General features: G+C 37.9%; 1 protein-coding gene across 4 annotated transcripts in view; it reads right to left on the reverse strand.

Moving 5' to 3' along the window:
- DST (dystonin) overlaps window positions 1–22,308 on the reverse strand; it is a 626,281-nt gene that overhangs the window by 8,110 nt on the left and 595,863 nt on the right. For all 4 annotated transcript variants that reach the window (XM_006835734.1, XM_006835735.1, XM_006835736.1 and 1 more), the window contains 13 exons: window positions 21,557–21,751; window positions 20,719–20,847; window positions 17,990–18,133; window positions 16,890–17,078; window positions 14,608–14,737; window positions 11,479–11,642; window positions 10,648–10,810; window positions 9,558–9,712; window positions 9,303–9,377; window positions 8,124–8,141; window positions 5,299–5,416; window positions 2,666–2,865; window positions 2,162–2,272 (listed from right to left, as the gene is read on the reverse strand). In XM_006835734.1, the coding sequence (XP_006835797.1) occupies window positions 2,162–2,272; window positions 2,666–2,865; window positions 5,299–5,416; window positions 8,124–8,141; window positions 9,303–9,377; window positions 9,558–9,712; window positions 10,648–10,810; window positions 11,479–11,642; window positions 14,608–14,737; window positions 16,890–17,078; window positions 17,990–18,133; window positions 20,719–20,847; window positions 21,557–21,751 (1,791 nt within the window). The remainder of the gene's footprint in view (window positions 1–2,161; window positions 2,273–2,665; window positions 2,866–5,298; window positions 5,417–8,123; window positions 8,142–9,302; window positions 9,378–9,557; window positions 9,713–10,647; window positions 10,811–11,478; window positions 11,643–14,607; window positions 14,738–16,889; window positions 17,079–17,989; window positions 18,134–20,718; window positions 20,848–21,556; window positions 21,752–22,308) is intronic.

Raw genomic sequence — 22,308 nt, forward strand, 5'->3', positions numbered from 1 at the left:
TTGTCATGATCCACACAATCGAAAGCCTTTGCGTAGTCAATAAAGCATAGGTAAACATCTTTCTGATATTCTCTGCTTTCAGCCAAGATCCAATGGACATCAGCAATGATATCTCTTGTTCCACGGTCTCTTCTGGATCCAGCTTGAACCTCTGAAAGTGGCTTCCTTAAGGGATGGAAAATCATGTTCCTTTGAAAAAGCTCTTTGAGCAAGGGGAACAAAATATAGGGGTAAGATTGGGCCTGTAGGACGGTGGCCTAAGGCTTTTCCCATGGAATTCTCGTAGGACAGTCCATGCTACCCTTTAAAATAAGCAGGTGTGTTGTTGTGATGGAAATAATTTCTTGGTGGGATGCAGCTTTCAATTTTCTTAAAATTTCTTTCAAAAAATGGCTGTGATTGTCCTGCGTTCTTCAAGAAAATCTATCATGATGATCCCCCCTTTGAAGTCCCAAAACTCAGTAGCCATAAGTTTTTGAGCTGACCTCTCTACCTTGAACTGAGCTGGCCTACTAGATCCTCTAAGAGTCCTGGTATGGCTGGACTGAAAGGTCAGTTTGAAAGCAAGGTTGGTGGTTCAAGCTCACCAGCCACTCCTTAGAATCCCTATACAGGGTTGCTATGGGTTGGAACCGACTCAACAGCACTTAACAACCACAACATCTGCAGATTCCCTTGAAAGCACTGTTTTAATTGGACTTTTTTGTTTTTGTTTTTTAAGGAACTCCTAACAATAAGACAGATTATTACCGACAAACTTGTCTGCAGCCATCCACTTATCTGAAAGGCATGTTTAAGCACGTTTGGTTTGGAATAAACCTGTGCATGTATAAACTGGATGGGACACCTCAGAGCAGGAATGAGGAAGAAGCAATAAGGAAGAAGTAGAAAATTGGTAATTTCTGTTTTAATTCTCCCTCTCATCAGCCATAGATTTTCACAGAGTCATAAGAGTAACAAAATTTTCTTTGTCAATTTCTTATGATTATTATGAAGATTAAGTAAAATGATAAGTGTGAAAGTTCTTTGAAAATTATAAAGGGCTCTTTTATAATTTTATACAAGGGTCCTGATTGATACAAGGGTCCTGATTGATAAGCTACAGTCTAGATTATTACAATGAAATGTTTCTTTCATATTTTTTAAATGGTATTTAGGGACTTCTCCCCCTAAATATTATGATTCTAATCAAATATGAGATCATTTGGGGCTTATGGCTGTCATATCACAGAGAAGATTCTCAAAAAGATACATTGTTGATTTTTAAGTCAATGTCAACTTTCTGATACATGGGTTAACCTTGCCAATATTTGTATCTCTTGGACACACTGCCTAAATGTCCCCATATTATCATATTTAAAAGTGAGTGCTTGCTTGAATAAAAACAATTATTACAACCTAATAAAGCTATGCTGATTACTTATCAAAAATAAGGTAGCTTTTTATAGATCTAAGTCCCCCCAATCCAAACTGATAACTTGCAAAGTAAAGTCATAGTCACCCATAGTGAATAATCAGTGCACATTCTTTTAATTTAGGCGATTCTCTTGCAAATGACACTGCCTCTTACTTCTGACCAAAGCCAATGTGCTGCATTTCCTGTCCCAAGTATGTCTCCTAGCAAAAGCATACCCTATGACAAAAGAAACTCAGGGGAGTGTGGTGGTTCCACAGAATAAGCACTGGACTGTGAACCACAAGGTCAGGATTCAATCCCACCAGCCACTCTGTGGAAGAAAGATAAGACTTTCTGTTCCTGCAAAGATTTAAAGCCTCAGAAGCCCTTATCAGGTAACTATGAGTCGTAACTAGCTTCACAGCACTTAACAACAACTTAGGTGTGGACATAATCGCCTCTGTTTCACTCTCTTGAGAGTGCACCAGAGTCAACTATGAGTAAGAAAACAGCAGAGGAGGTTTAGAACCTACAGGTGTGAGCAAGTTAAGCCAACACTGTTCAAGGAGATATAGACTGTCCTTTCTGCTAACTAGCCCCTCACTCTCAAGGCTTCCAAGAGCTGCTGCGTTGATATTTCTTTGATCAAAGTCTATAAAAAGTAGTAGTAGTATCAAAAGTACACATATTAAGGGTGGTAGTGCAATGTTAGTAGGTGATTGTTTCAATTAGACTGTTAGACTGGAATCTGGGACCTTACAATACCTCTGCAGATGACACGGCAAAGTCTGGGCAATCTGCTGGTTTACAAGGAGTTGACATTTTGCTGTTTGTCAACCATGGTTTACCATAATTGCGTGTTAAGGGATGGAGAATCTGTATGGAACAATGGCAAATCAAATGTAAAGGAGAACAGGTGACAAAACAAAGCCACAGAAAGAGATATTCATAGCAAGGGGCTACATTTCACAGTGAGGATGGGTACAGCAATTTAAAATATGTGGAAAGAGCTGATGGCAAATCATATACTCCAAATATAGGTGAGTGAAGTTTAAAAAAAAAGTATATAGATATATATAATGAAATAGAAAGATAATGGAATTTTTCCATGAATTTTTGAAGCCCCCACTTACTAAACATCTCCATCATATCCCATATTATGAGAAGGAACACAAACAGGGAAAATTAATTCTACGAATTCCAGAAGACCTAAAACATTCAAAAGTATATTTGGCTACGAGGAAGAAAAGATTTCATCCCGAGTCCTACCTTGGGTGTGCTGGTGGCAGGAACCTGTGGGGAGGCCGCCTGACCTGCCTGGCTGGACACAGAAGTAGATCGGTTGGGTGATGCTCCTCTGGATGAAGGCCGGGATCTACGGCCCCTGGGTCGGAAAGCAGCCATACCTTGACTGGCACCATCTGCTAAAATGAACTTTTCCCGCAGTTCCATGTTTGTCCTTCCTTTAGCTGGATTACACACACAGACACACACACACACACACGCACACAAATAAAGAAGAAGGCAAAAAGAGACACTTAATCTTTTGTGTGAAAAACCACAGCCTGGCACCAGAGATCACTTTGAGGAGCATCTTTTTGCCATGCCAACTCCAACTCAGCATAACAAAAAGTTAAATGCATTCCTTTACAATGCATTCCTTTTGGATACAAGTGAGCTTGGAGGGAAAAACAACAAAAAAGTGTGCTTATTTCTAACACTAGACATCAGCAAGAAAAATCACTATTAAAGAAAGAGTCAGCATGAAAATGGAAAGCCCATGCTAAAAATTGTTAATCCACCAGTTACTGATGCCCACATGGTTTCATTACCCTTTCACCACATTGAGAAGACAAGCCAGGAAGGCAGGGACTGTGTCGTTTGCATGTACTATTGAGGTAAGGAAAATGCCAGTACTTAACATTGGGATTAATTAAACAATAAAATTACACAGAGTGAGAGATGGTTCATTAATCATGATGACAACATGTAATAAACTTTCAGATTTTTCACTTAAATGAAGCAGCTAGTGTTTTGGGTTTGTGCCTTTGAAAACTCTGCTTTACCAACATGCAATAACAAACACCAGACCCAAATATCTGTGAGGTTAATCGGTGATGGAGCACTCATACAAACACATAAGCACACGGAGAGCACTTCACAAGAACCAGAGAAGCAACGGTGTTAGCATGTGTTTGATCACTTATGTGATGCCTGCATTTGCAACACACTGGAAGGGTGTCAATTTTTTTTTAATTTGGAAGCACCAGCTCAGTTGGATATGAGTTAAGCCATGTGCAATGGATGAAGCGTGTTATTTTAAAACAAATGATTAAAGCAAGAATGAAAAAGTCGGAAAGAGAAAAAGGAAAGGCAGGAAGAGGCAAAGAGAGGGGTTGCCAACCTATAGTAGGCTGAGTAGTAGTAATTGAAGAGTTTGATTCCGAACGTAACATTTTACTCCCATGATGATGAACTAGGAAAAAATGACACAGGATACCAATCACATTTAAGAATACTGTTAGCAGGAGAAGAAACAAAGTACAGCAGTTGACTATGCAAAGGGTGCTCAGATAGGTCCTTTAGCACACGTTTTAGAAGAAGGTTGCATCAGGAAAGGAAGCTTTCAAAGGTTTGACTCAATAAGGAGAGAATTTAGAAGACTTCCACAGGTATGCTAACGTCCCTAAGCAACCTGATGGAACATTACACACATTCTTATCTCTTTTTCTCATAATTAAGCTTCATTACCTTGGACTGCAGTCTTTTCAAATGATATTTTACTTCTTTCACAGGTGGAGATTTGACTTGTAGACAGCAGAGCTACTGCATATGGTTTTGTAACAACACAAGCCTGTTGACTGTACAGATGTTCCTATGTATTCAGATGGTAGCACAAGAACCAACAGGTCCCTCTTGAGGATGCTTAGCCTCTCACTATGTAGCCGATTAAAGCAGGTACAAACATTTGTAGCTGTTTGTTTTTAAGGTTTAAAATGAGTGCAAATGCTAAGGAAAAACTGTCTTTTTTTATTCTAAAGTAAAAAAAAACCCCAAAACACAAAAAGTCTTGCTCAGCAAATGAAACTTAATAACAACTATTATGAGATAACTATTATGAATCAATTAAAGATGCAAAGTTGACTGTGTTGTTAAGCGTCGTAGAGTCGGTTCCGACTCATAGTGACCCTGAATAGGGTTTCCAAGGTGCAGCTGGTGGGTTTGAACTGCCAACCTTGTGGTTAGCAGTCCAGTGCTGATCCTACAGCGCCACACCAGGACTCCAAAAGTTGACTGTGAGATCTGGAAAATAAGGAAGATCAAAAGTCCACCTAGGGATCTTGGGTTGGTAAATATAAAGTGTGGTATAGCGTTCTGTTTATGTATTTAATTTTCCAAATCTCACAACTTCAAAGTCAGTGTCAAGTTGGTAGTTCACTATTATTTTAATTTTTTTTTTAATTACTGCTTCCCTTCACCTCCTCCCTCATTTCATAAAAACTTTCAGTTTTAACCCTTCACTATACAGTAGTTTCACAATTCAACACTTCAACTTTCTTTCCTCTTATTTTGCTATTTAATGACAAATGAGCGCTTTTTCTCTACATTGGCATTAAGTGTTGGGAAAAGCACAAAAGGGTTTTGTACAGAAAACCTATTCTAGTATCTGTTGCCTACCTGTCTCATATTAGTCCAGAGAAATAAAATAATTAATGGAAAGAACATGGTTTACATGACAGCCACACATTCTGTGGGAACCTTAAGCTGACAGAGACTAATGGGAAACACTCACTATTTGGAGTAAATGGCCGAAGTTATACCCAGTATGCTTTTGATGTTGGAAGATCATACAGAACTGATACATTTTCACAGTGCTACTATCTTGATATAAGCATCCTTACCCCTGCAAGGATCGTTTTTCACTAAGAACTCATCAAGTGCCATCCAGCCACCTCCAACACGAACCATCACGGTACTTCGTAGGATCCGAACAAGTCGTAGTTGTTGAGAGTCTCCAAACTGTGCAGATGAAGGAAGAAAGAACCTCTAATAGTCAATAATAATAATTCAAAATTAAAGGGTGATGTGCAATCAGCAGTAGCTTAAGCGATCAGTTTAAATTTCTTGTTTAGTTCACAGTGATTAGTAAAATCCAGGAAAAGGGGGTATGTAATGATCTGTGTTAGACTGCTGCATGCTGATTTAGCCCAAAGGAAACAGTTTGGCAAAAAGATAAAGGTTATCAGGTGTAATACTAAAGCTTTGGTCTAAAAAATATCTCTCTTATGATGTAAACACGTAATTTAAAAATACTTTTCAGAGATTAACGCAGCCATGAAAATAAGCACCGGTTCACTTGTTGAGGGCTCATACGAAATAAATGAAATGTCATAAACTGCTGTCCACTGAAATTTGTTGAAGAATTCTTCATAAACTCATGTTGTTTTCTCTAAGGAGGTTTGGCTTGGGGAGAATAAAGGCGTCAATGAAGGTGACTGATAGAAATTTCACAGTCAATTACAATTTCTGCATCCCTAATGCTCTGGAAAACCAATTTGTTAAAGGCTGGATGAATATGCCACCCTAGATTACTTTAACTTTAGAACAGCCACTTGACACATTAGTAATACAGCTTTCAAATTCAAAAGGGTTTCTCTGAAGCTATTCTGCCAGAACTATACACACTCTTATCACCTAAATTCGTTATAGATTCTGCCAACTCCTGAAAATGATTTCTAAGATTACAGGTAGTCTCTGATCATAAAGTTAATCTGTTTTGAAAACCCATGAGAAATGAATGACTTTATACTTTTAAATCATTTCTAATAGGTTGATGTCCAACTTCTATAAACCACCATGCTGAATTTCATGGTTGCTAACCCAGCAAACACTAAAGCGAAAACAGCATAAAATATAATAACTTCTTTTTAAGGTAAGTAAGATGCAATTGTGACTTTGTCTATTTGTCTGGGCTCATGATGGATAAACAGAAAAGTAATAGAATCCTAAAATAAAGCTAACCAAATCCCATTTAAGATCCTAAAACTCAAAAGGGCCTGAAGCTCATAAAATATACCAGCAGGAACTTAGGAATTTGACATCAAACCATTTCTAATCATTATTTCAAAATCCATTTTTAAACTGAAGACTGAAACTTTGCAAGAACTGACACTGTACCTGAAAAATGTAATTTAAAACTCAAAACTCAAAATCTACATTGATTTTGTTAGAAAAAAATTTTGTGCTGCTAATAAAGCAAAGGGAAAGAGGGGATTTAAAGAAAATTACCCTTAAGGAACCAGATAACTGGACCAGATATTTTGGTCCCAGATTATATTCAAAACACGCGTTTTTACAGATACAGAGAAAGTACTTCAATGAGATGAAATTTCAGTTAGAATATAGATGAATATCTTAAATTACATTTTTGGAACACATTCTCCAAACCACTAACACTGTCCTCAGAATTCTCCTAAATTTCCCACTCACAAGGCAAAGGGAAAAAAAAATAGAAAGACTAATGTTTTTTGTGCTTTTAGTGAATACAGTTCTTTGAGGTGGCAATTTCTTTTTATTTCTCCACAAATAAAAGATGTTATCCCAATTGCCGACTCAAAACATAACAAGAATGGAAAAACAGCCTTCGAAAAATACTAACTAAATACATACTAACTATATTTAAAGTAACTGAATATTTCTGCTTAAAAATGATTTGTTACAATAAAAGGTGATCACTTGAAGCTCGAGTTGTGACATGGCTTAAAAGCTGACTGGCAGAGCAATATTTAATATGACACTAGTTGGACAGTCTAATAAAGCAAATAGTAAAGAACTCTTCTCTTTCATGGACACGCTTAAATCAAAACATGAGCGTTCTCTTTAGTTCAAACATTCTGATCAGGATGCTTCACCAATGGACAGGTTATACTGATTTAAATTTGAGCTCTAGGTGGCATAAAATGCGAATTAGACTTCATGAGTTACAAGAGATAATTTTCCTCAGCAGGAATGGCATCACTGAAGAGCTAAAATTTCTACTCTGAGGATGCAAAGTACTTGGGTAGAGTAAATCAATGATTTGGAACCAATGGATGATAGCTGCTTTGGAGAGAAGACATTACTTGTGGCTGACAACTCTGGAGATGTTTGACTAACTCTGCTTTTCCGTGTCATTGCCTGGCACTAATCCTTTTCTATCAACCATTTACCAACATGGCTACCCAGAGATGTGTGGTGAACCAAATTTGTGTTCCAATGAGTATTCACATAAAATATACACTTGGTGATGTTGTTGAGTGCTGTCTAGTTGATTCTGACTCATAGCAACCCTGTATAGGGTTTCCAAGGAGTGGCTGGTGGGTTTGAACCACCAAACTTGTGGTAAACAGTCCAGTGCTTACCCAACAGCGCCACACCAGGACTCCAAAATATATGTTAAGAGTGTTAAAAATATTGGAATTGAACTGAAACGTTTGCAACACTGTAGCCAGACAGGCTATAATTCATTATCTGGTTCACTTAAAAGTAATCTCCTCATTTGAGACACAAGGCAAAAAGGAATCCTGGATCAAGGATCCTTATAGCGCTTACAGAAACACCACGCCAACCAACAATGTAGTAGCTAAGGGGACAGCATGGGAAAGATTGGCCATGACAAGCTTTAATGACTATGAATTGAAATAAAATAATAATTGGGAACTTGATAATACATTCAACTGGTTTATACCTGATTTCCCAGGAAGAACTGACAAAAAATAAAAATGAAAAATGGGAGAAAGACAATTAGTTCAACAGGAAACTCTCTGTATAACTCTAGAACACAAACACTCTCACACGCTGTGATTTTGGGTATGATGTCTAGTTTAGAGATGTGCAGGTAGATATCAAGTTATCTCAACTTCAGACCAAATAAATAAGATATTTTTCTCTATAGTATGTATTTTTTTAAATCTTTGGGTTTTATATTTAAGGTTAAAAAAGTTTCAATGTGAAAACATAAAAATAAAAAGGAAAAGTTTCCTCTGTAAGTCACACACTGTATTAGAGAAACTCATTCCATTTTCTATCTAGCTTATACATACAAAACATGGTCTGAAAAAGAGAAAAAAGCCAAGAGAGTAATGAAGTTATATTTTTCTTCAAGTAAGGGGTTTTGAGGGTGAACTGAGTCACTGAGATTTGAAATGAGAGCAATGATTGCACAACTGGAAAATATTTACAAAAATGAGTCAACATTTACAATTTTATGGTTCTATCTTGATTATTTGAAAACTTACCTCTAATCATAAGAAAAACTATTTATTATAAAGTAGACAAAAACTATTATAAAGTAACACTAAACAACATATGTATGTGTTGTTGTTGTTAAGTGCCGTCGAGTTGGTTCCAACTCAAAGCGACCCTGTATAGGGGGGTTCTGAGGAGCGGCTGAGGAGCTTGAACCACTGACCTAGTGGTTCAAACCAATTTGGGGGCCCTCAAAAAGCTCATGGAAAAGTTCCATTATCTTGTAAATCTATCTTCCACAAACTTTTTGAAGCCCCTTGAAGAGATTTGAGTGTTTTTCTGCAAATATTCTTTCTCCTTAAAAATAGTATGTATATAGTTCAAAGATGATGTCCTAATTAGGCTTCCTTTCCATAAACAAAGATGACAAAATATGAAATTTCACATACAAAATTTATCTCAGAACACAATTTAATGATATGGGGGGGGGGGGGGAGGCTTCAAAAAGGTTTCTGGTTAGGGGGGGAATGGAATGTTCCTATGGCTTTTTGAACTCCCCAAGCATCAATAAATTGTGTTCCGACATAACAATAACTAATTAGGACTCACAGAAAATAGCATATACAAAATTTTAGCTTGTATGCTTTAGAAGAAGTATTGAATTATTTTGCAAACTTACCCTGTATTTGTTATCTCCAATTTGTTCAACTTGAAATCGTTTTGCACATTTACACTTAGCTACCTGCCTTGTCACCTGCCAAAAACAATGATGAAATAGTCATTGTCATGTTAATATTACAAAGTTGAATCCTTAAAACTTTGACATATCAACCAAACATGGAGAGAAATATAATGTCTGTATGAATTGCACATGCTTTCATATACTAGCAGAATATCCTATCATGACTGCAGCCTTTGGAAAGATAGTGAGTACCTCATCTTCAATTTTGTCAGCATCGGTGACAGGTTTATATGCATCCTTATTTGGGTGAAGGGCTGCTACAAATTCATAGTAGTCAATATATCCATCACCATCTCTGTCAAATATATCTGCAACTGCACTCATCTCCAGACGACTGGTTGGGAACTCTGAAATTTTCAAAAATAATAGTAAGAAGTGGATAGCAGTGGATGTTCATTCTGCCTCATGACAGTCTGCACATTTTAATCCGCTTATCTCAGTGTGCAGCTGGTGATGTTTTAGCATGGTGATCAAACATATTATAGTACTTTTAAAATCAGGTTGGACTAGAGGAAATCACTGTTTCTGTAAGTTGAAAATGGTTTAATATTAGCCATTTCAAATGTAGCAGCTACAACTTTGCTTAAGGAATAATTTATATCAAAGTTTACCTTATTTACTTTTAGAACAACTTTCAGTAGCCATGTGGGAAATCACATGCACATGACTAGAACATCAAACAAGAAGGTGAAATAAACCTAAGATTTTTAGAATTTTCGTTTTGTATTAATGGAATTGTTAGATTGGAATGTGAATTCCAAACAAAACGAAAGTAAAGACTAAAGATGTTCCATTTATTGATTTCCTATTAGGAGTCAATGGAGCGCTGGTGGTGTAGTGGGTTATGAGTTGAACTGCTAACCAAAAGGGAAGCAGTTCAAATCTGCCAGCTGCTCACCTCAGGAGAACAATGAGGCTTTCTGCTCCCTACAGAATCCTATACAGGGTCACTATGAGTCAGAACCGACTCCACAGCACATGACCACCACCACAACCATTGTAAGACAGGTAAAACATGCAGCGTAAGAATGAAATATTACTAGCTTCGTTATATAATAAAGTCAAAGATTCAGTGGGGTGAAGGCACATATCTGTAGTTGCACAATTACCAGGTGTGCCTCACTCCCCAGCCACAAATTTTATTTAAGGCCTTTTTTGTTTTAAGGACAGTGACTTCCTAGCCAAGCTAGGGCAAAGTTTTATTAGTAATCCAAGTTGACTAGTCCCATGATTTTAAATGGTGTTTATTTTATATCCATTAGTCATCTGGCTTGGGACTTACTTGAGGAAAGAATTCCATCAATAAATTCTTGTCGAGTTATTTTTCCATCCTGATCTTTATCAATTCTCCTGAAGAAGTCCATCACTCGAGATTTCTTGTGATTCATCCACCGCATGTATTTTTTACGCCAGATATCAAAATCAAAGTTAGCAAATTCCCTCAGCTAGAAGGAGGAAAAGATATTTTTAGTTCCAATTAATACTGTGCTCAAATTATGTCTTATACTGTACTTACACTGAAGTTACTTTTAGTGATCCTTTAGGTAACACACATATATTTTACATTTCCCAAAAAAAAAAAAAAAAGGCATAACTTTAAAAAGTGGACTCAGAAAGTTTATTGCATTACTGAATTTCCTTTACAAATATAAGAAAACAGATTTTAAAAATCAAGTAAAAAAAGAACTCAAAGTGAAAATTTCTGATTATGACCAAATCACATGGTGGCTTTTCCACTCTCACCTGGTATGTCCACCAGTACCCAGTACAATGGAACAGCACGCCCAGTGCAGTACTTCTTGAACCTCTTGTTTCCTCTCCTTTTCCTCTAAGTCACTCTCTTAATTTTCCTAGACTTTTGAAAACTTCCCAATTTAAGGAGCCAGCCTCTGATTTTGTATATATTCGATCATACTTTATAGATTCTCTAACTCCAAATTTCATTAATCAGTTTTTCACAAAAATGTATGCACTTGCAATATTAATTTTAGAGGTAGAACATATTTTCAAATGAATTTACTTATCCATCGTCAGAAAATTCTAACAGATAAAAAATTTAGCAAGGTATTATGATGAAAAAAGGCATCTGGTGAATGGATGAGTTCTCTCTAACCTCCTCCAGTCTGTCCAAAGCGTCATTGAGCTTCCTCCTCCTTTCCAATGCCAGGAGCCAGACTTGTTGCCATTTGCTCACTAGTAAGTTTACCCTTGGATTCTTGGTTTCTATTTGTGCCTGGGATCCAGAGGGATACAAGCTTGATGCTGGGAAGCGTTTTCCTGTGAAAATAAAACTTCAATTAGGATGGAAGAGTATTCAAGGGTCCTGAGATATGTTAACGGTTTGCCTTTTTCTTCTTTGCTAACACTGAATCAATTATTCGGAATTACAAGTAGAAGTGCTCTAATGTAGATGAAGCATAATGTAGAGGTCAGTATGTGTCTACTTATTCAAGACCTCAGACTGCTCATATAAATTAGGGGCTTATGTTCGCTTCTAAAACATATGCTAAAAACATATTCCAGGTTAAGATTCCAAGCATTTCAATAACAAGGAAGCACTTTGTGACCCTCCTCTTTTTTAGGACAAGATAAAAGAAATCTCTCAGCAAAGTGAAACATATTTTAGAATCCTCCAGAATTGCCCCTTGGAAGATAAGGCTGAAGGGAGGAGAACTGAAGGCAGAAGGCATGGAGAACTCATTGGAGCCACAGTAAGACACTTTACAAATTCCCGGACATTTAAACACAGAAGGATCTCAACTTTCTCCCAAACCATCTTTTTACTGAGATTGTGTTTCTTGTGCAGTGTCTTTTATGTACTGCCTTACTAAAGTTTTCTCCTGATTTCTGGCTATTTTTTTCACAACTTTCTTTAACTTCACAAAAGAATTCTTTCAACACATTTTCCTCATCTAAACTCATAGTTAAGAGAAGCTTAGAAAAAAGTTAGTAGCCTAGGGCGTCCAGAAAGTAAGTTTCCAAGTTAAGATTTGTTAAGAATTCCTAACTCCCAGACTAGGGATACTTATAAATATTAATTGTTTTTGTTGTTAAGTGCCGCCGAGTCAGTTCTGACTCATAGCAGCCCTGTATATGGTTTCTAAGGTGCAGCTGATATAATCAAATGGCTGAGCTTACAATTAGCAGTCCAGTGCTTTTTCTACAATTCCACACCAGAACTCTAATATTTATTCGGTACACATAGTCCCCAGGTTACAAATGACATGTGTTCCTGTGTCTTTAATAACATATAGATCAGTTAGAACAGGTGCATTGTTGTTCTTGCTGCCATTAGGTGCCATCAAGTCTGTACCGACTCATAGCGACAACAGGACTCATAACACAGCAGAAGGAAACACTGTCTGGTCCTGAGCCAACCTTAAAATAGTGGTCACATTTGAGCCCATCACTGCTGTCACAGTGCCAATCCATCTTGTTGGGGGTCTTTCTCTTTTTCTCCAACCCTCTACTCTATCTACCAAGCATGATATCCTTCTCTAGGCACTGGTCCCTCCTGACAATACATCCAAAGGATGAGAGACTAAGTCTGGCCATCCTGGTTTCCAGGGAACATTCTGGCTGTACTTCTTTCAACAGAGATTGGTTTGTTCTTTTGGCAAAGAAATCACATGATGGAATTTTGCAAGACCAATGACTTCTCCATTGCAAATACCATTTTTTAAACATAAAATAAGACTATACACATGGACCTCACTAGATGGAATACACAAAAATCAAACTGACTACATCTGTGGAAAGAGACAGTAGAAAAGCTCCCTATCATCACCCAAAACAAAGCCAGGGGTATACTGTGGAACAGACCATCAACTGCCCATATGCAAGTTCAGGCTGAAGCTGAAGAAAATGAAAACAAGTCCACAAGTGCTGATATATGAACTTGAACATATCCCACCTGAATTTAGAGATCTGAAGAACAGATTTGACGCATTAGACACTAAAGACCAAAGATCAGAAGAGTTGTGATGACATCAAGAACATCAAAGAGGAAGAAAGCAAAAGTTCATTAAGAAGCCAAGAAAGAAGTAAAAGACCAAAACAGATGTCAGAAGAAACTCTGAAACGTGCTTTCCTGTATAGAGATGCTAAAGCAAATGGAAAAAACGAGGAGGTAAAAGAGCTGAATAGAAAATTTCAAAAAGGCAGCTCAAGAAGACAAAGTTAAATACAACAAAATGTGCAAAGACCTGGAGTCAGAAAGCCAAAAAGACACGTTCAGCAGTCCTCAAGCTAAGGGAAAAGAAGGAAAAATTCCATAGGTTCATACATGTCTTATCTGACCTTACTTTAGTGCAAAAAATGACGAGAAGCCTTTTCAATGGTTTAAAACTGCACATGTGCAGCAGGTTATGAGTTGTCCATACTTCAGACTTTCTGAACCCAGGAACTGGCTGTATTGACAATACACCAGCAAGTATGGTAAGCACTACATATGCTTCCTCTTATAATGCTCACAACTATCCAATAAAATCCTAATTATCCTCTTTTCTAGATTAGGACACTGATGCTCAGAATTTAAGCAACTTGCCAAAGGTTCCACTCCCCAGTTATGCTGGGGACAACCAGGGACTCCAACTGCAGTGTTCTTTCTTCATCACTTTGCTACCCTGACTCCCTGTACTTGGTCTGAGAACACTTACAAGAAACGTAAAATTTCCTGAACTTTTATCCGCATGATGGTCATTTTTTGTCACATTCATAGGGAAAAAATGAGGTAATGCAAAAGAACTAATCATTTCTGTTTTTGTTGAAAATATTTCCATTTTCTTCTAACTACTCCAAAACATACATTTGAAAACAAATGCAATATACAGAGACCTGGATTATCTATTTCTTTACTTTTAACCAAGCTGCTGCAATTCCTGAGCCCATGTACTCTTTCAAGAAAATGGTTTGTGATACAGAGCTCATGAAGAATCCCCTGGTCACTTCAAGGTTTCAAATGATAACTTGCTTGATAGCAAGGAAAACTGGCTCCCTTGCTTGGTGGTGGCAGTTATATGCCGTGGAGTTGGTTACGACTCATAGCGACCCTGTACAGGGTTTCTGAGGCTCTAAATCTTTATGGGAGCAGAAATCTTCATCTTTCTCCCACGGAACAGCTGGTAAGTTTTGAACTGCTGACCTTAAGGTTCACAACCTGATTCGTAACCACTACACTACCAGAGCTCCTTGGCTCCCTTGCTTAATCATCCTCATTTGAAAGAAACTGGTCACTGCATACTTGCTGCTCGTCCCTTGTCCAGGACTGGGATGTGGGACTGTAATGAGGAAGGATCCGCCGTTCTCCTCTTATAGGTCTTGGTAACTTTATCTACATCAGGCTGCTTTCTGGTCATTTCCTCCATGAAAGTCTGAAATGAAAGACAGGATTTCAGTTAAACAAAAGTATGCAAGAAAAGACCACCTTTAGAAGTGGACTAAAAATCAAGGATAAGGAACCCTGCTACAATTCCTGAAAAAGGGAGAAAGTCACCATGTTTTACTATAAGGTAATGGAAACAAACAATCAGACACAACATGGTATGTTATTGCTGTTAAGAGTCGTTGAGTCAGGTCTGACTCATCGTAACCCAGTATAGAATTTCTGAGGAGCAGTTTGGGCCATGAACCTTACAGTTAGAATATCATACAGCTTGCCACACCAGGGCTCCATTATAGTGTTGTTGTTGTTGTTAAGAGATGTCAAGTCAATTCCAATTCAAAGTTACGCAGTATGGAATTTCCAATGAGCAGCTAGTGGGTTTGAACCACCAACCTCATGGTTAGCTTATATTACAGCACACCACACGAGGACTCCATCGTAATATAGTACTAATTTCTAAAGAAAGCAACATGTTATCACTGACAGAGTACATTTAAATTAAAAAAAAAAACAACAACAACCAGTAAGTTCTACTTTAATAGACCATGTATGGGAGCAGTTACATGAATAATGCCAATCAAACTTAACCTACTTCTCATCTTGAAGAATATGAAGTGAGCATATGGCAGAAAAGGAACAAGTTAATAACTAGGAGGTCCCTGGGACTTTTCTGTGGGGTATGTATCTGAAACACTTTAGATGGTTTTGATCTATGCCCATGATCCACATTTAACATGGGCATATTTCAAGTAGGTCTGTTAACAAATAAGTTATGCCAGGGAAGGTACTTTTTTTTAAAAAAAAACTTTGTCAACTCAGTGAAGGTTTACATACAGAGAAGATCATCAGTTTTACATTCAACAAATCAGATACTTTGTTTCATCTCAATGACAATCTCCTCTTACTCCCTGTGGTTATTTCCATTCCACCCTCTTTCCTAACCTTTCTGATGTTTGTCCTTAAATGCTGCCCTTTTGATCTTGAGTGGTTGAACTTTCCATGGTGAGCATACCTTAATAGTATTGCTTCCCCACTGTATACTTACCTGATATTTGGGCCACAAGGCTGAGTTTCATTCCAGACCTGAAGGGTGGCCAAGGGACATAAGAGACTAGGTTCCTTCAGTCTCAGGGAGGATACTGTCAGGGCTAAATTTTATTAGGTATACAAGGGAGCTCCAAAAAGTCCATGGAAAAATAGAATTAAAATAGAATTTTTTCATGAACTTTGAAGCCCCCTAGTATAATTAAAAAGGTTTTTTAACATCTTATCATTCCTTTCTCATCTTCTTAGACATTGATTAGGGGTGCTTGTATCTGGAATGCATGGGGAATGTTGAGGACAAGCAGAGACTGCAGCAAAACATGGGGGAGAAGGGACAGAGCTAAAAGGTGAAGTACCATGTTTTTGGAATACTCCTGATCATGGAGAACATGGCCCAAAACATTTGAGAGGCATTACAGATGTTGCCATCTTATATTTTTATTAAAATGTAGTAAGCACAATATTAACTGCATAACAAAATTGGGCTAATATATAATGTTCTCTTCATTAGTGTATCTCAACCAAATCAGTTTATGTGATTCCTATCGTTTCAGAGATGAAAACAGACAGGATACATAGAAGAAGTACTTTTTCTGACACACAGTCCATGCTACCTTTCAGAATTTGCAGTGGTGATGGACATCTTAGGAGATATTTAGCAGCATACTGATGAAAATACAAACAGGGAAACATAATACCAAATACCAGCTGAAGCCATGGGTGTGGACGAGAGCACCAAAGAAGGGAGCAGAGCAAAAGGAATACCAAAGAGCTGAGGATAAAATGTATGAAGAGCTGCCATTTAGAAGGCAACAGGTAGGGCAGTTAATTAAGAAGCTCCTCAGAACTACCTTCACAGTGCCACAGAACTACCTTCACAGATTTCAGGAGGATCACACAGGGAGAACAGAGACCATCACAATTAAGTCACTACAGAGAAAGAAGCTTAGGACAGGTATAGAATTAAAAATTGAATTTTAAGGAAATGAGGACTATGTATGAGGAAGTATAGCAATCTTCTGAGAAGTAAGGCAGTAGAAGGGAAGGAAAAAATTTAAGAAGATGGCTAACAGGGTCTGCGATTGTATTTAAATTACCTGGTGTTCTGCAATGAGGGCCTTCACCTCTTCAATCTCCTGGGGGATGACTTCTTTATCTTTATCACTAAGTGTAGTTTCAGCCCACTGCAACCAAGCCAGCAAAGCTTCCAACAATTCCTGTTTAGCAATAAGCCCTGCCAATGCACTTGCCAATCTCTGCTGATGTTGCTTCGCCCAGGCTAGAACCTGTTGGGAGAGACAGAAATTTCTCTGAATTTCTTCCAACTTAGTGAATAGTTTCACTGATGTAAAATATACAAATTTAAACTGTAAATTAAGATCTTCCTGGGCTTGACCTATGATGCATCCAGCCCTTTTAGATCCCATCCGTGGCACCAAAGCCCAACTTGGGGAGGCTATGAGAGCCCTCCATGATATATGTCATCTTTATAAGCTTAGACACATACATCAATCACTCAGACTTCCTTTTGTCTTCTCATATAAGTTCAGCTAGGTATTCTCTGAAGGACTAAGTATACTTATTTCATGTAGCACAGAATGGAAATGAAAAACACAAAGATCTTAAATACAGAATTAATTTACTTTTGTGTATGCCGATTTACTTCATACGCATAAACTTCTCTGAGATAATAGCCAATGCTAGATCATTCAACTAACACCATATGAAAATGTGTAAAATATTACACAATGAACCAGACATTTGCCTATGAATGTTTCAGGGACAGAGTTTCAAAACTCCTATAATTTTTTAAAGTGGATCAGAGAGACTGGTAATGTTCACAAGCGAAACCCAAACCCATTGCCACGGAGTCACCTGTGATTCATAGTAAGGAACCCTACAGGACAGAGGAGATCTGCCTCATAGGGTTTCCGAGACTAGACATCTTTATGCAAGAACACCGCCATATCTTTTCCTCATGGAGAAGTTTGTCAGTTTGAACCACTGACCTTCTGGTTATCAGCTGAGTCCTTAAACACTGTGCCACCATGGTTTCTAATGTGCAGAAGATAAGTATTTTAAAGAAACTTTTTTCGCTACAAAGGCCTCGTCTTCCCATCTTATTTGCTGAACTTTCCCACTCCCTCCCAACTTTTACAGCAATTGTTGCTCTAAAGACTATCTGGGACTGACTGACCTCCTCAAACCTGGCCCGGATGATGGTTATCCAATGTTTAATGGTGGTAATGGAGTCAGGATGGCAGATGGCCAACACAGTATCTCCCATACTGGTGGCTTTATTTAGTTCAGCTCTTTTTTCTTCCAGTTTCTTCATGAATTCCTGCAGCAGATACAAAGACCTCCATTAGTTGCTGGCACAGTCTGAAAAGAAAATACTATGATGCTTACATGGGTGTCAGAGTTCAAGAAACCAGTAAGAACCATGACTGGTTTCTTCATGGCTGGAAATATTCCAATAACTGGGAATCAAGGGGAACAAGGGACAGGAATCGGAAATAAAATACCTTTTAGAAGTTATTTCAAAATATAAAGGATAATACCCTCATGCTCTACAAAACACAGTATACAAAAAATACACTCTTCTAAATTTGATGTATTTATATTTATATTACTAACAGAGATTAGGAGTTCAAGATTGGAAGAGACAGTAGACAGAACTGGTCACGATTGCCAAAAAGAGGAGAGAAAAAAAATATTCTCACAAATAAGACAAGAAGGTTACTATTTAGAATAGCATTGATTGTGCCAGGAAAGATATGCTTAAGAATAGGAATGTTCAAGAAGGAATATGTTCAAGAAGTGCCAAGAAAGAAAGGAGGCTGCTCAAGGAACTATAAATGTTTGGTGATATGGGAGAGAGGTTCAAAGTGTCTAGGCATGAAAGATCTACAAGATGGCTGCATGCCAGCCTGTGTGAGAACTGTCTTTTTTGGAAGGCCAGTAAACACCACACCCTTCTGCTTCTGGCAGGTCTAGCCAATCTCCACAGTCTGGATGAACAAAGTCTGTATGGATTAAGAGCAGTATTTCATCTTACATACATCACTGTACTTTCTACCAGAAGAAATGTATCTAGATATACACAGACCAGAGAACGCTGAAAGTATGGTTAAAAAATGAGGACCCTTTTCCTAAAAAATATGACAGGCCTCCAAAACTTCATGCAGAATTTCAGAACTTGTGGGCACCCCAATCTATTGGGACCCCTGTATGACAAGGACTACTTATCACATGGAATAGCAGAATAAATGCTTTTCAACTTGTTTATTTATATATGTTTACTGTTGTTGAGGGTTAATCATCCAAACACTCCACTACTACGACTGAGTTTTTAATAGGCAATTCTGAACTCCTAGATACACTTCCCACTTCACTCTGTGCCTCTCGAAGTCTGAATGGTACCTTACTGCTTTGTATTCATGTGAGAACACTTGCCATTTTCAGAGGCTGGATGATACTGAGAAGTCCTGGCACTACGAGATAAAATGAAATGTTCTGTTTTTCTTTTCACTGGTGAATGGGTAAAGAGAAACATAGGAAAACGACAAAGAATGAAAATCGTGCAAAATCACCTGATGATATTTTAAAATCATCATTATAAAGGCCAGTACCTCTGCTCTGGATACCTGTTCCCTGACATTTCTTGACACTGTAGTGAGGGAGAAGAGCATCATCCATGCTCCTTCCTATAGGAGGGTGGTAGATCTGCACTATGGGTTTCCAAGCTGTCCAGCTCAGACTTATTCCTACTCTGAGACCCAAACCCAAGGATGTTAGTGGGACTCTAAAATGATGCTGGCAGAGGGTCAGCCCACAGCAATAGCATATAAACTACAATTTCAAGTGACTGAACTAAATCTAAAACCTACAATCAATTTTATGTAATTTTCCTATCTTCACAAATTTGAATGTGACCAGACAAAGTTGCATCACTTTTATTAGCAACAAGACAATATTTCTTGCTACAGGTTCAGCAACCCATCATTCAGAGAGCAAACTAATTAAAATAAGAAGCCTCTGTAAATGATGCAATCCATGTTACACTGGAATTAATGATACATTTCCAGCTAGACTTTGAAAAACAAGGTTATTCAGTAGTGTTAAGCAGACCTTTTAAAGTTAATAGGAAATGCTGACATCAACACTACCTTGAGTGTTAGCCTTTCAAATTCCTGACTTAGAGCCAAAGGTTAGAAAACATCTGTTAAGAGCTTCAGGGTTTTGCTAAGTAAGTTCTGTGCATTGCCATAGAAGAGATCGTCCCTTGAAAGTCCAATGACCAAATTTTTCCTTGGCTAATTATTCAATAGGATATCAATTTACATAATTCATTTTAAAATTTGAGATTCATACTTTGGGCTACTTCTTAAATGGATTTAAGAGGGCTCTTGGTTAAAACAGAAGCAGCAGATGAATAAAAATAAAATTCAAAACCAGTTATATTCAAGTATTTGCTTGTCTTGCTCACAAAGGTCAAAATTATTAATTTACAAGTCTACCTGTATAATATTACAAATGCCAAAGTGTCCATTAAGGTCATTTTGATTTTTAAATTAACTCAGAAGTGTAACAATATTGACTAGTTTTTGGTCAGAAGCCAAATAACTCATTGGAAAACTCAAATGTGCTTCCTAGAGATAGGAAACCGAGTAACTAATTTTAGGATAACCTTCTCAATAAAGAAAACATACAAAAGATAAGTACCTAGACATGTGTGCAGATGCATGGGGACACATACACATACACAAGCATAGGTACAAGGAGAACACAGATGCAAGCTCAAATGTATCAGGATCTTTTCTCACTTCGAGCAAGATAAACAATCACGCAGCTGGTATTTGCAAGCATGATTTTATTTCTTTGATTTTCAAATTTAGTTTTATTTAGTGTTTATGCATAACTTACTTTATGCTGATCAATGAGAGTCCGAAGAGCATCCTCATCATCCGGGAGAACACCATGGAAACGAAGGGTCTGCTCCGCCTCAGCCAGCCACTCCAAGAGGGCATGCACCACCGAGTGAAATTCCTCTGCCTAACAATTCACACACACACACAACCCAAAAAGATCCTCAAATACACTTGTTAGCAAAGGTTTATACAACCATACAGTAAATTCCTTCCATCAATGAAAACATTCTTAAATTAATAAAAATTAATATATGCATTTTTTAAATAACCACCGGTTGTCACTGAGCCGATTCTGACTCACAGTGAGCCCTCGCGTGTTTCAGAGGGCTCCATAGTGTTTTCAGTGGCTGTGATCTTTCTCAAGTAGATCTGAGGAGCCCCTGGGTGGATGTGAACCATTACCTTTTGATAAGCAGTGAGCGTTTAACCATTCATACGACTCAGGCACTCCATTCTGTGCACTGACCTCTCATTAAAAAGTACTGTTTTACAAATGTAAGAGAACATTTAAGATGGCAAAAACGTCTATATAAAGAAGAATCCACTGTTTTAACAAACTTCTTTTAGATGGAATGGCACCCCATCATCTTTTCAAGCTGAAAAATTACTCAAGCAGCACTTTCATGTGGAGATTAGAAACCTCCCTCTTAGAGTAGCTTCAATTCTTGGCAGGGAAGATGAAGGAAATAATGCTATGAGAATTATGCTCACTTCTCTTTCCTTACTACCCTGGTTAAGAAATGAGGAACTTCACTATTCTTTAATCTAGCAGTTCTTGTTGGGGCCTCAACACTTTGCTCATGACACACAGCTATGATTTACATGCATTTTACCTGACTCAGGGCTGCTTCCAGCCGGGTTTGCTTGGATATAGAAAGTGCGCACACAGTCTCCCAGCGGGTGCTTAGTTCCTGCATCTGGACCTTGACCCAGGAGGAGTCATCGTGACTGCTCTCGATGAGCTCTCGGGCCGAGCGCTTCAGGGCTTGTACACTGCTGGTCCTCTTCCCCAACTCTTTCTGGAAGACCTAAGAGGGTTATATTGGTCAAATTAATTTTCAGCTACTAAAGGAGCTCTTGTAGCATAGTGGTTATGAATTGGACTGCTAATCTCAGGATCAGCAGTTCAAAACTATCTGCTGTTGTGAGAGAGAAAGATGAGGCTTTCTGCTCCCGGAAAGATTTACAGCCTCAGAAACCCTGTACAGGGTCTCTAGGAGTTGGAACCGACTCCATGGCATATAACCACCACCACCACCAAATAGGAACAATAATACATACAAAGCATTGTGCACAGATTTCAAAACATGTAATTTAATGACCATACTTTTGCAGAATCATCAAAAGAGCTGAAATGACACTTTGCTCCTATTTGAGCATCGTCAAGAATGTAATCGTATATAAATTGTTTCAGTTTTGCATTATTTTCATGAGGCATCAACATTTTCATGAGGCCTTATATTTTAAATGGAAAACTAGATTTAAAAAATGGTGGCCAGCCTTCTTTATTTCAGTCGCATATACACACACAAACACATCACATTCCTTTTTTCCTATGAACCTTTAGCATGATGTCTGAACATCT

This window comes from Chrysochloris asiatica, unplaced genomic scaffold, assembly GCF_000296735.1.
Source record: "Chrysochloris asiatica unplaced genomic scaffold, ChrAsi1.0 scaffold00019, whole genome shotgun sequence".
Classification (NCBI taxonomy): domain Eukaryota; kingdom Metazoa; phylum Chordata; class Mammalia; order Afrosoricida; family Chrysochloridae; genus Chrysochloris; species Chrysochloris asiatica.